The following is a 14,860-nucleotide window of genomic DNA, read 5'->3' as shown; positions in this document are numbered from 1 at the left end:
CTTCACAAAAACAGAAAAAAAAGGTTTTTTGCTTTTGATGACACCAAGACAACAATAAAGAACTTCTTAAAGCATCTATGTTTTAATTTTTTGTTCCACATTTATGGATCTTACTAGGGTTGGGCCATATGTAAAAATTTTCCAACCGACAATCGTCAATCCAATAATCGACGATGGGCGATATATTCGCGCATACGCAGACTTTTTGATTGGCAGAGCAATGTAATCATGCACGGAGTGATTTGCACATTTACAACTTAGATGAAGTCCAAACATGGACTAACTAATTTCCCAAAAAAATTAGGGCTGTCAGCATTTAAGCGGTCATCACGATTAACCCATCTGGAGTGCAGAATGAATAAACTTTGGACAAACTGCCCGAAATGCGTTGAGAGAGACATTTAAGGGATTTTGACTCAGTCTGCGATCCAGATGGGTTAATTGTTAAACGCGTTAGTCATGATGATGGCGCTTTAACATTGACAGCACAAGCAAAGTACTCAAACACGACTAACTTGCATGAGCATGTATGTGTCCACCATCTGGCTGGGTATGCTAGTGTAGTGAAGTAGATTTTGGGGTAGGATTTTACGCGATGTCCCTGAATGCAGCACTAACATCCACATCTTCCCAGCTGATAATTAGCAACCTTATAAGTAATAGCTGCGCTTCACTACCACACGGAGGCATTTGCCAGTCTTTTCCCATCTAAGGTGGCTGAGAGCGTTAGGCAGCTTAAGCACTGCAGAGCTCCTCAGGAAAGCTGCTCATTTTAGTATTGCCCTTTAGAGAGTGGTAAGTGGGACTCTTGCGTTTGTCATAATGTGGCATATAGTAGGGTGGACCTTGACGACTGTTTACCTCTTTTGTTACAGGGTTGTGCCATACTGCTGCTGTCTTGTGCTGTCTTGTTTTGTCTCGTTCTGTCTTGTTCGGTTTTATTCTGTCTTGTTGTGGCCTTACAAACGTTTATGGACTGGCCTCGACTGACTCTTGGTTTTATGATCTTTTACTTGGAATTGTTTTATATATTTTAATCTTGCTTTTATAAAGAACTGTAACTTAGGGTGGATTTATTTTATTTATCTCTTTTACTAATTTGTTTAACGTTTTACGCTTTGTTTTATTGCTTTAGTAGAGGTACGGCCGCTTGTTGAGGGGCTAGGCACGTGAGGTGGAATCCCCTCCCCAATGCATGAGAGTGTACACACCGGGCATAGGTAGATTGCACCATTTAGATTTCAGTGTGAGTGACAGTGAGGTTTGCAGTGGAACTACACGGGTGAGTAATTGGTGGCACCCTTGGGCACTCCTCTCTGTAGGTTGCCTCAAGTGGCCGGTCTCCACTATTTTTAGTTATTTTATCGAGATGTTATTTTACTAGGGTAGCACCGTGACAGCGAGCCTTGTGGTTTTAATCATTGTTTGTTAATTAAGTGTTTTAATTAACAGTCTTGCAGTCTCAGCCCTGCTACCCTAAGAACTTCTCTGATTTCACAGTTCTATGCTTTTAGTAGTTTTTCTTAATAAATTTTGATTTTTAAAACTGATCTGCCTCACCTCTGCTGTTAATAACGAGCCTGTGGGCTTTGGTAGCTAGTGTAACATCTACATTGGCTATAAAAATCTTTCCTGGGGTGTAGCTCTCCTCTCAGGTGGCGTTGTCAACATCCCTTAGTCACCTTCCCTGGTTAGCCCTCATTCGCGCCACCACACTAGGCTATCACCAGCTTCTGCAGCTCCATCAACAAGTATTTGGGCACACTCTCAGGAGGGTGCATTTGCTCACAGATGAAAGAGGGTGCTGTTAAAACAGCGCTATTAATTTTTTTTTTCTGTTGACTGATTCTATTTGCTCCATCATTATTAGCAAACTTACTCATGGGCAAATAAATAAATCGCTCTTGTAAAAACGATCGCCAATGGGCTCAGCCTATTGTCGATATATTCGTCCAATCGCCCAACCCTAGATCTTACACAGGCTGCTATGCTCCTGAGCCTGGCAGTTGCAATAAAGGTAGAAATCTTCTATGTCACTTACATGGATAAGGATCAAGATGACATGGAATGAGTTTGCTATTATGAACATTAGAAGTTATGCATGCTTAATTGTAAATGCCGACTGTTCTTTTTTTCATTAAATGAAATGTAATATCATTTGGAGCATCTTATCAGTGTGATGCACAGAGTCCATTCTGGTTGCAGACTTAGCCTTGATTACACACAGGCACACAGATGTCTGCATGGACACTTGTGCCCACCATCTGATGACATAATTTACTTTACTATAGCAGACTTAAGTGGACTCAATCATTCTTCACCTTACTTTCTATATTGCCTGCCACTGGTGTATGTCTATCTATGCAATTTATTAGCAGTTTTGGGGGTTTTTTTGTTTTGTTTTGTTTTGTTTTTTACATTTTTCCAGGTTTAAAGGGCACCCCCCCACCCCAAAACAAAAAACAAATCTGGTGGTCGGAGGTAATTTCGCCACTGACTCCAAAATCCACCGTTCCCAATGCATAACTGATTATTTTTACACATTCTTTTGCATTTCAGTTTGTTGGGTTTATACAGTAAAATTACTTATGTAGTTAGGTGACATTCCATACTTGAACCAAGTGGGAAACACTGGAGAAGAAGTCAGATATTTTAACACTGCATAGCCTGGGGATAGTTCTTATCATCTTTAAAATGGCTAGAATAATTTCCACAACTTATTGACAACAGCAACTACAGTATGTGGATATCAGTAACCATACCCTTTTTATTGTCAGAATATTTAAAAAAATTATTCATATGCAAATGACAATTTCAAGCTCTGTTAAACCCAAACTGTTATATCAGCATCTTACTACTTTTTTACAGATTTATTGGAGTACTTAATAATGGAGTATTTCTTCCAACAATTCCAGTCTGTAAATAAAGCAATCGTTGTCAAATACTGGATCTCTTTCAACTAAAAGCAGGTTCAGTAATAATCAGGGGATCCTGACGAGAAATGGCTAAAAGGAAAGAATAAATACTTACCGTATAGTTCTTGGCTTCTTCCTGGTTCTTACTCATCTCCCTTTGGGTTCTCCACATTTTCTCCCAAGTGTTGTTAATTTCTGCACCAGTTTTTTCTATTTTACCTTTCATCTCGGTGACAGTATTTTCCAGTTTTTGTTCAACCCTTTCCTTTTGTCGCTGTATTTTTGTCTTCATGATTCCTAACTCATCCCTCTCTTTCATTATCTTCTCCAGCAGACGCTCAAGCTCCCTTCTTTTTTGCTTTTCTCGAAAATTTGTCCATTTGGTTTGAGCCTTTACTTCTGTAAAGTCCCTCATGCTCTGCTTTGTTTCTTCACCCTTGATACAAAGCACTACATTGTTTTCTTCTTCCTCAGAGATCAAATTCTGCATGTAAGTATTTGGCTTGTCTTTTTCTACATTTTCCCTTCCTGTCTTTAGTTTCATTTTAACTCTCTTTAAGTCATCTCTTTCAGGCTGGATGTGTGTCCCTTTCAAGCTTAGATCTGAATCTTGTTGCTTTTGATAATCAATATTCATCTTGATGTTCACGTGATTGTTCTCTGCCATTAGCTGCTGCTTTGCACTTTGAGTCACTTCCAGTTGTTGTTCACTGTCTTCCAGCACATCCCAAAGTTTCTCCATCTCTTCCTGGATTCTACACAGTTTTCTCTTCACTGTGTCAAATGTGGCTTTTCCATCGTTTCTTTCTCTCTGTCCTTCTTTATACATGTGAATTTCCTTCATTTCAGCCTGTTTTATAATGCTTGCCCATCTGTGATTGACCATGTTGATCTTTACATGCATAATATGTTTAATGTGGTTAATTTGTTCACTGTTTTTTGAAATGTCCTCTTTGTTTCTTTTTAATGCTTGCTGTATGTTTGCTTTAGTTTTCTCCATTTTTTCTTTAACTTTCTTTACTTCAACCATTATTTCCCTGTTTTTCTCAGTTGCATTCTCCAATATATCCAGTTCCTGCTTATTAAGGAGCTCTTTGGGTTCCTCCTTTATTGGTGATTCTGTCTTACTAGCTTTTATAGTGTCTAGCTTGTGTCGCTCATTGATGAAGTATTGACGTCTTCTGTCCAGAGTATCCTTCTCTTGGTATATTTTAGTCCACATTTTCAGAAGGTTTGTTTTTTCGTTAGCAACTGAATTTTTGCTTTGTTTGAGTTTCTCAGTTATATTTTTTATTTGGAAGTTAAATTGCTTTAATAGTAGGTGCTGTTTGTTTTTTTCAGATGTCAGTCTCTCAATGTCTTCCTGTTGCCCCTCTGTCTTTGTCTTTAAGAAGTCAATTTCATTTCTTTTTCTTTCTGTCTGTCTCCAGAGTTGTTCGATCTCCTCCATTGCTTGACATATCAGTTGCCTTTGTCTTTGTATAGTTTCTTTTTGGGTTTTCATGTCAGTTCTTGTTTGTTTACTATCTGATTGCTTTCTGTTTTCCATTGTTGAGTTCCATTCTGTTGTCATCCTGCTGTCTTTGTTCTGTTGGTAAAAATAAATAAATAAATGAATAAACGAAGTGGCCAAACCATAACTAACAAATGACAAGACATTCTAAACTCATACTGTGTTGGAAGATAACAAGTAAAAGAGGGATAACCAGAAATTGACAGATGGATTGGGGCCACAACTGCAGTCATGTGGATGCTGTACCAGTCCATCATGGTGAACAGAGAGCTAAATATAAAAGCGAAGATCTCAATTTACTGGTTGCTCTACATCCCTACCCTCACCTATGGTCATAAGCTTTGGGTAGTGATTGAAAGAACAAGATCGCAGATACAAGCATGACATCAGCTGTTTCTGAAGGGTGGCTGCTACGCCTCCACATTGAAAGGAGACAGTTCGGGTGGTTTGAGAGTGTCCCACAGGGCGGAGGCCCCGGAGCACACCACGGACACACTGGAGTTCCCCTGGATAAACAGGAGGAGGTGGCTGGGCAAAAGGAGGCCTGGGGTTCTCTGCTTAGACTGCTGCTCCCACGACCCAGCCACAGAGAAGATGGATAAATGGCATAATTGTTTATATCACATTTACAGTATTTATTTATTTTATTTTATTTTATTTTTTTGCAACAATGTAATAATGTAGCTGGGTTATCTGAGGTCTGTTCTATAGCAAATGTAGAAAAAATGTTTTAAGAGGAGCCAATATAACTTGGTGTTCTAAAGAATGTGACTGTTTCCTTGCAAGACAATAGCGCGGCTATGTCTGCAGCCTGTCCACAGCTTGGACACAAAAACATTTCTCTGTATGACTATTGTTAATGCTTTTTAAAATCATATTGAAGTAGATTTTGAAATGAAGATAACTTGTATTTTTTGCATTAGAGGTGTTTCAGAGAAGTTGAGTTTTGTAATTGTGTTTTTACCTTGTTTATACTTGTACTTTTTCCATGTATCTTATATGTAAGGTGACCTTGAGGGTCTTTAAAGGTGCCTATAAATAAAATGTATTATTATTATTAGTAGTAGTAGTATTGGTATTATTATTATTATTATTATTATTATTTAGAAAAAATTAACACAAATGCATAAGCTGCAAACATGTTATATAGTTGTTTGGAATAGAATTAAAATGAGAAAAATTAGATTATCTTGGTTTAACAAGAGGTAACTGGATATGTTCAAACTTTAAATGTAAACATAGCCAATTTGCATTGAATTAACCTGATAACTAAAGATTTTACATTGATGATGGGGGGGATCATCATTTTCATTTAACAAATGAAAATAACATTAAAAACTGTTAATTAACCAAGCATAACTTTGTTTTCAACAGATAAACATATGTTAATCCAACTAATGAGTTAAGTTCAAGTTCAAATTCTGCTAACTGAGAAACACACCTGGCAATGTATTCAAAACTGCATTTGTAGTAGATATCTCCAGACCAAATTTTACCATTATGACACAGACTCACAAGTCTGTGGTGCAAAAAACTAAGCGTAGATTTAGAGGTGACTGTGCTTTTGCTGTAGCTGCTCCAAAGTTTTGGAATGATCTGCCCTTCCACGTTAGGCAGGCCTCTTTTCTTTCTAAGTTTAAAACGTTTCTTAAAACACATTTATTTGCTGAAGACTGGCCTTTTTTTTAACAGGTTGACTCTGTTATGCTGTTTATAAAAAAAAAAAAAACTAGAATATATAGATAGATAGATATTCCAGTGATGATCTGTGCTCTAAACATTTCTAGGAATCTTTCTGCAACACATAAATGTGTTGGCTACTATACAGAGTTTATCAAACAAGTGTGAGTCTACTATTGGATAAATAACTGTATTAGGTATTACTTTCTCTCTGTGAAAGCTTATAAATATTTTAAGTCAAAGTATATGTATATAAATAAGTTATACATCCTGAATGTAAAACTAATAAAATTACAACATATTAGTAAAACTGAGTCAATGTATTGAACCAAATCAAAAGTATTGTTTTTATGCCTTCTATCTATCCTATGTCAGCTCCCTGCCCCCAGTCCCCACTTCAAACCTTGGATGAGTAGAAAAAATATAATTCATCCTACCTCCATGTTCTTTTGCCTTGTAAATTTAAAAACAAAGCTGTGTAGCAGGTCATCTGAGAGTCCTGTGCTGGTTCACTTTGATGGTAGTTCTGTGGAAGTGAAGCAAGTGAGGACTAATCTGACCTAAACATTGTATATCTTCTCTGTCCACACCACCACTTTGATTATCAGATACATGTGGCATCCAATAAGTGTGTCTAATTGGATAATAGGTAATGTTTGGCTGCAAAAACGTCATGCTCCCTGAGTCTGGTCTCAGCTGATAAGGGTGGGGTCCATACTTGGCTGCATAGAGCCATTTTCCATGTATGCAAAACACACAGACTTGTGTGCTTACTATGCTTCCGTATTCCAACATTTTAAAGATACAAATAATATCTGCTAGCTTTTTTAGTAGGAATCGCTTGTGAAAAGTAGTGTGCAGTGTGATTGTGTACAGAATTTGTTCAAACTAATAAAACCTTGACTTGAAACCCACATTAAAAGGGAATACGGTATTTTACAACATTTACATACACCATATACTTGTATCTGACAATACAGGAAAACCACAGTTCTACAGGTTCAGAGGAGACCATGTTGCTATTTACAAAGTGGTATATCAAATCCACAAATTCTTTGCAATTGCATTATTCTTAAAATATTTTATAAATATAACTTAGTATGACTGTTACTGTTTCTGAGACGGTCATAGAGCGGTTTAAATGACTTACACATCTTATACACTTTTGGGGATAGGGCTATATTTTAAATGTCTCCCATTTTACAGAAAAAAAAACATGTGAAAATATTTCCGTTTTAATTGCAAATGTCAGAAATATGAACTATTCAGAACAGCTTGAACGGCTGAAAGGTTACAACTGTAGACAAGATAAGGAAAAGCTGCCATACTTCTAATGGTCTTGCAGGCATTGCCTCATCCTCCTCCTCTGCTCAGTGCACAGAAGGAAAAACAGAGAGGGAGTGAGATTATAAATTGATGAAAGTTGAAAATAAAATACATAGCAACTTATTGGTTCATCACAAAATATATTACAGATGTTTCTTGTCAGGAGTCTGGGCCTCAGTCTCTTTATCGGCAGTGTTGGTGATGTTTGAGATAGTTTAGGTGGGTTGTGCATTAGTTTATCTCAGACACAGGCTACTTTGTCTTGTCATTTTTTATTCATTAGAGATTGAGTGGATTACTGGTGTTGGGGCTCAAGTCTAGGGGCCCATCTGCTTGGGTACTACTACAACCATTTGTAGTGGGGATGGTGGATGCTGGTCTTGAGTGGACACACACATCATAGCAAAATTGTATGTTGTATGTTTCTCCGTTTTGTCTTGACAAACACATTAGCGTCCACTGAAAACTTCTTTCTACAGCCAAAAATTAAACTTCAAATCTGAGCAAGCACCAAGCACGCTGCCACAGAGAATGTGAAATTCACAGAGAAAACCCCGGATCCTCCCACTGACATGACCGCTGAGGCACTGGGCAAACCTCCACTGGCCCCACTCCTGCTAAACAGGTGACAAAACGTAAACTGCAGCTTTATTTATCCCCCTTAAGAGATGGCTTCTCAGATGGTACGGCCACATCCAGACGCCTTCCTGACCACTGCGCACAGACTATGCACCTTTTTAGTTGTTTACTTATTTATTGCTTTGTTAAACATTCCAAAATCTTCTAGATTTATAGTTTACGACAGCAGATCACTTCTAAACATTGATAACAAGTTTGCACATGTAATCTTGGACACTTTTAAACCCAACCCGTCCTGGCCGACTGAGATACTACGCGGCGTGGACAACAACCATGGACAGGATGTTCACCCGAGGCGAAGAACAAAGAAGCGCCTGGGGAAACGCGCTGGCGTTCAGAACAGACTGAGGCAGCAGGCACACTGCGCACCTCTGCCCAGTATCCTGCTGGCTAATGTTCAATCGTTGGAGAACAAACTAGATAATCTGAGGGCAAGAGTCACCTTCCAAAGAGACATGAGGGACTGCAACATTCTGTGCTTCACTGAGACATGGCTGACCCCCACCGTGCTGGACCGTGCTGTAACTGCATCTGATTCATTCTCTGTGCTCTGTGCAAACAGAACGGCAGAGTCAAACAAAACCAAAGGTGGAGGATTGTGTCTTATGGTAAACAGAAAGTGGTGTGACACCAGGAGCATTTCTACGCTCTCCAGCGGCTGCTCTCCACATCTGGAATACCTGAGCATTAAGTGTCGCCCTTTTTACCTGTCCCGTGAGTTCACATCGGTCATCGCCATGGTGGTCTACATCCCACCCCAAGCGGACACAGGTATGGCTTTGTCTAAACTACATTATGCGCTGAGTGCATTTCAAAACAAGGATCTGGGTTCAGCCCTCATTGTGGCAGGAGACTTTCATAAAGCAAACCTCTGACAAGTCATGCCAAACTTTTACCAACATGTCACATGTCCGACAAGGGGAGACAGAATCTTGGACCATTGCCACACGCCATACAAGCAGGGCTACAAAGCTGTTTCACACCCAGCTTTTGGGAAGTCTGACCATAATACCATCTTCCTAATTCCTCAGTGTAAACAAAACATACAGAGAGATGAAGTAACCACAAGGGAGCTGAAACACTGGTCTGCCCAACACTACAGGACGCGCTCAACGACGTAGACTGGGACATGTTCAGGGCATGTGCAGTCGACATCAATGAGTTTATGGAAGCTTCATTAGCATGCTAACGGAGGAGATCATCCCCACTGGGAGAGTCGTGACATTCCCGAACCAGAAACAGACAGATCGATCCGCGCTGCAGTGAACGCCAGGACCGCCACCTACAACGCAGGTCTCGCGTCTGGCAATATGAGCGCCTACAAAGCTGCTTCACACGGCGTGAGGCGCGCGGTGAGGGATGCCAAATGCTGGTATTGGGAGCGCGTGGAGTCTCGCTCCGCCAGGGCGACACATGGAGCATGTGGCACGGACTACGCACAATCACGGACTATAAAGCCAGGGACACAGCACCGATCAACGCTTCTGCATTCACCAATGAGCTGAACACGTTCTATGCCCGTTTTGAGGTTAGCCAGGCAGCTAATGCTAACTACTGCCTGCCAACTGAGGACGGTGACGTCATCAGTGAGGGACCGGTGATCAGCATCGCGAAGCATGACATCCAAGTGGCGCTGAGGAGAGTGAGCACAAGGAAAGCGGCGGGGCCAGACGGCATCACCGGCCGTCTACTGCGTTGCTGTACTGACCAACTAGCAGGTGTGTTCACTTCCATCTTCAACGAGTCCTTGGCGAAGTCTATGGTCCCCACATGATTCAAGAGATCCACCATCCTCCCTGTGCCCAAGAACAACAAGCCCTCATGCCTGAACGACTACCGCCAGTTGCACTGACTTCAGTGGAAATGAAGGTGTTCGAGAGGCTACTGAAGAACATCATCTCATCCTCCATCCCAAACACCACAGATCCACTCCAGTTTGCCTACCGACCCAACAGATCCACTGAGTATGCCATCGCCCATGTTCTGCACACCACCTTCAGCCACGTGGACAAAAAACAGGGTAACTATATGAGACTGCTGTTTGTTGCTTACAGTTCAGCGTTCAACACAATAGTGCCCAGTAGACTGTTCACAAAGCTGAGGGATCTAGGACTCAACAGCTGTCTGTGTGTATGGGTGTTGGACTTCCTCACTGGCAGAACTCAGGTGGTGAGGGTGGGTAGGTGCGTCTCTGACAGCATCACCATAAAGCACCACAGGGGTGTGTACTCTCGCCTCTGCTCTACTCCCTTTATACTTCAGACTGTGTGGCTACCCATGGCTCCAATACCATTGTGAAGTTTGCTGACAACACAGTGGTGTTGGGCGCCATCTCCAACAACGATGAGGCGGCCTACATGGATGAAGTGAATAATCTGGCATTGTGGTGCCAGGATAACCACGTCCAGCTGAACGTTGGCAAGACCAAGGAACTGGTGGTGGACTTTAGAAGGAGTAAGGACAGAGACTACAAGCCCATTGTCATCAACGGAGCTCCAGTGGAGAGGGTGCCATGCTTCAAGTATCTCGGTGTCCACATCTCCTCAGACCTGACATGGTCTACCCACATTCAGGTCCAGTCCAAAAAGGCTAGGCAGCGCCTGTATCATCTCCGACAACTGAGGAAGTTCAGGGTCTCTCCAGTGATCCTCAGGACTTTCTATACAAGCGCTGTGGAGAGCATCCTCACACAGAACATTGCATCCTGGTATGGGAACAGCTATGTTAAGGAGCAAAAAGCTCTTCAGAGAGTGATCCGTACAGCAGAACACTGCTGCAGGGCTGCTCTCTCCTCCCTACAGGACATTTACACCAGGAGACGCTGGTCCAGAGCAGCCCAGATATTGAAGGACCCGTCCCATCCCAGCAATAAACTGTTCCAACCTTTGCAATCAGGCAGAAGTTTCCACACCATCCGAGCAAAAACGGAGAGGCTCAAGAGGAGCTTCTATCCTCAGGCCATCCGAGTGTTAAATCAGGACATCAATCACTGCGTGTTATAGTTGTATAACTATGCACGTGACAAATAAATAATCTTGAATCTTGAATCAGATGTCCCAGAAAAACAGCCAACGTAAAATCCAAAAAAACAACCCAGAAAACATCCCAGATGGCCCAGCCTACTAAGCAAAGTCTAGGGGCAGAGGCCAATGCAGACAAAACTGTTCAGATGATCAGCCAGAAGGGCAGTTGTTTAAAATTGTTGTATTTTATGATCAGACTGTAATTATTGTTGTTTTTGTGTGATATTTATGATTGTGATTTAATGGGGGGTTGTACACTCTGCTGTGATAACAGCATAGTAAATTTCATTGTATGTGTTTTCCTTGCATGGTATGACAATAAAGCATTTATCTATCTGATCTATTTACCAAACCTTATTCTTTGGAAAAGTAGCAGTAATCTTCCACTCCACCCTATTCATCAACTATAGAACCAGATAGATTCACATTACACATTCACATCATTTGAAAGCCTGACTTTTACCCTTGTATACCCTAATCAGACAATTCAAAACCTCAACCTTCATGCAACATTTCTCAAAGTGTCAGCAGTGTCCCACTTCCACTTTCTACAGTGTCAGTAGAGCTAAGTCGTCTGATGGTTTGCCAGAAGAGTTTCATTCCATTGGGACTGCCATCAGCTGCCTCTGAAGTCATACAGGCTAACCGAGCACAATGAGACTCCTCCTTCAGAATGATGGCCCCTTTCAACTCCAACCGTCACTTATATAGACATATTTCTGAAAGTGTTGTAACTAAGTTTAAAGAAATATTTCCTCCATCGATCCTCCAGCTTTGCCATGACTCACCTTCTGTCAACCATTCTCCGCTCAGTATTAACTGTCCTCTCTCTCTGCTTTCAGTTGAATCCATGCCAGAGGCTCTTGCTTCAGTTAAACATTCAGCATCACAAACCCCAAGTTAAATAAAGCTTTGTTTTCTCACAAACTTGTCTGTCCCTTGAGTCTGCTTTTGGGTCCAACAGAGATTGATTGTTAGTGTTATATCTTCACTGTGTATGGCTCTGAGTTCTATGGCTCCTCTGAAAATGGAAGCCTGAAATCAGAGGTGCTCTTCTGCCTGGTATAATCACAAACAACAAATCAGAATCTGAATCAGAATACTTTATTAATCCCGAAGGAAATTATAGGTTACAGCAGGCAGCACGCTAATGGCACATGCGCACTTACAAAGGAACCTTCTGACCAAACTTACACAAACAACACATTGGGAAGACATGTCAGAGAGGTAGGCTGATAGGAAAAAACAACGAAAATACATAACATGAGGTGAGAGGAGGAGAAAAAAAAACTCCACTCAGACTGAGCTCCAAATGGGAGAGCAGTTTGATAACAGAAAAAAAACACCTCAGCACAAAAAGCACATGACTATCAATACACCATAGAAACACAAGACAAGCAACAGGGGTGGGTAAAGGGTAATAGAGAGCCGGTGTAGACAGCATGTCTGCGCTGGTCCAGTTTACCGCCATCTTCCCCGGGAGGGGACAAGCATCGAAGGCGTTTGGAAAGGGAGGGGGGATGAGTATCAGTGTATGTGTATGTGTGTGTGTGTCCAGAGTTCAGCTGAGACAGTGTCCTTCACCCTGCCAGGCTAAGTAAACAGTCTTCCAGCCAACCCAGGTGGCCTTGCATAGAATAGGAAGAAACAGTCTAAGCACAGTCTGTTATCAGGGTGTTTTTGTTCAGCTCCAGCCTTGAGACCACAGCTGGTGCCGAAGTGGTAGCTGCATGAAGTGATGGTGGTTTTTACTTTAGTGCGAACAACTCATGTGAATTTCAAAGCTGTTCTAACAGTCCAACAAAGGTCTCTCAATCTTCCGTTGGAGAGCCGTGAGCTTCTCCATGATGTTATCAAACTTACGCTCCGTGATGTTGTCATTCTTGTGCTCAAAGAGCAGATTCTGAGAACTCACGACCGCAGTGAGCTTCTCCAAGATGTAATCCAATTTGCGCTCAGAGGTCTTATTCTGAGTGTTCATGGCAGCCGCAAGCTTCTCCAAGATCTTATCCGTGCTGCACTCAATGAGCCCATTTTGAGAACTCACGACTCATCCCATCGTTTCAATCCCAGCGGGCAGCCTTGTGGGGTTTTGAACAGCCGATTCCGCTTTCTTTAATCTTCGATAAGCCAGGGCCAAGCCAGCTCCGATCAGCAAGAACCCTGTTATCATGGTTCCGAATAGGTAGATATCTTCAGCGTCTTTGATAGACAGTCCCTCCAGTTATGCCACCCGTCCATCGTGTATCAGGGAAAAATCTTTTGCTTTATTTTTATTTATTTAAAAAAAAAAGCCTGTATAGCTACAACATCTTACTATTAGTGATTGAAGAAAATAGACAATAGGCAAAAAATATTCATAACCATCTGAGCTTTCTGAATTAACTTTTGATAATTACTTCCTTCAAATTATCAATATGTCTATTAGACCCCTTTCTTACAAGACAGCTCAAAGAAGTCCTACAATCTTAAATATGATCAATATATTTCAGTTAAATGGTTATAGACATATTTTTCTTCCTGCCTGTATGATGAGTTCCATGGGGAATTGAAAAAGACCTTTTCTCACCTCGTCTCTGAGGGCAGCACAGTTAAGAAACTGTTAGAGAGTTTTCCTCCAAGCTCTGAATGATCAGATAAGGGATCAATTAGCCTCATGGGACTAGCCCTCCTCTTTCAAGGATATGGGTCAAAAGGATCTGGCCGCCAGTAAAATTTGGGGTTACGGATGGGCAGATCCATGACATCTTCTAAACCCTGGTTATTGCTACCAGTAAAACTTAGCCTAAACCAGGTCACTCGGTCACTAGAGGCCCTTCTAGATTCAGAGGATGAACAGAACATCATAGACACTGAATTAGCGAACCAACTGCATCTATCACTCATCCCTTTAAACCCACCTGTCCCGGTTACCGCTCTGAACAATCAAGTGTTTGGCGTAATAATGCATCCATAATAACCCATCCAACCGAACGTGTCTGTCTGGTCATGTCAAGCAACCCCCGGGAGACTCACATTTCACTGCAGTAAATACCTACAGTACTTTCCCACATCCACCCTCGCCACCATACTCAACTGGATCCACACCGCCAGATTCTCCTGCCACCCTGGCGTGAGTAGAACCATTTCATTATTCACGTATCACTTTTGGTGGGAGTCCCTAAAAAAGGATCTGAGGAACTATGCAGCTGCCTGCTCAATCTGTGCCTGTATAAACACCATAATCGACACCCCATTGCTCCAACACAGACCCTGGTTGCACATTGCACTGAATTTTGTCAATGGCCTTCCAGCATCCTCAGGCAGAACTGTAATACTCACCATAGTTGACAGGTTTTCCAAATCAGCTCACGTCATTGTTCTGGACAAATTACCCTGTTGAAATCATTTCAGATTGTGGTCCCCAGTTCATTTTGCAGGTCTGGAAGTCCTTCAGCTCGGCACTCAGGGCCCGGTCAGTCTCAGTTCTGGTTATCAACCCCAAAACAACAGCCTAACTGAATGACTGAATCAGGAACTGGAATCCAGTCTCCGCTGTATCACCTCTCACAACCCGGAAACCTGGTCATCATATCTCAAATAGGTAGAGCTTGCTCACAATTCTCTCACTGCCTCTGCTACTGGTCCCTCGCCTTTCGAAGCACCCCTAGGATATCAACCACCCCTTTTCCCAGAGGCAGATATAGATCTGGCGGTTCCCTAATTTCAGTACCACTTGCAACTATGCCAACACATCTGGGCACGGGCCTTGGAAAGACTTCTCA

General features: G+C 41.8%; 1 protein-coding gene across 1 annotated transcript in view; it reads right to left on the bottom strand.

Moving 5' to 3' along the window:
* si:ch211-250g4.3 (uncharacterized) overlaps positions 1 to 6,652 on the bottom strand; it is a 35,358-nt gene extending 28,706 nt beyond the window's left edge. Inside the window, exons 1-2 of the mRNA XM_063487671.1 lie at positions 6,546 to 6,652; positions 3,031 to 4,503 (exon numbers count right to left, since the gene is read on the bottom strand). Of these exons, the coding sequence (XP_063343741.1) occupies positions 3,031 to 4,503; positions 6,546 to 6,551 (1,479 nt within the window). The 5' untranslated portion in view covers positions 6,552 to 6,652. The remainder of the gene's footprint in view (positions 1 to 3,030; positions 4,504 to 6,545) is intronic.
* Between the last annotated feature and the right edge of the window lie 8,208 nt (positions 6,653 to 14,860).

This window comes from Pelmatolapia mariae, linkage group LG10_11 (assembly GCF_036321145.2).
Source record: "Pelmatolapia mariae isolate MD_Pm_ZW linkage group LG10_11, Pm_UMD_F_2, whole genome shotgun sequence".
Classification (NCBI taxonomy): domain Eukaryota; kingdom Metazoa; phylum Chordata; class Actinopteri; order Cichliformes; family Cichlidae; genus Pelmatolapia; species Pelmatolapia mariae.
The sequence above is the reverse complement of the archived record's forward strand: the minus strand, read 5'-3'. Positions and strand labels throughout refer to the sequence as shown.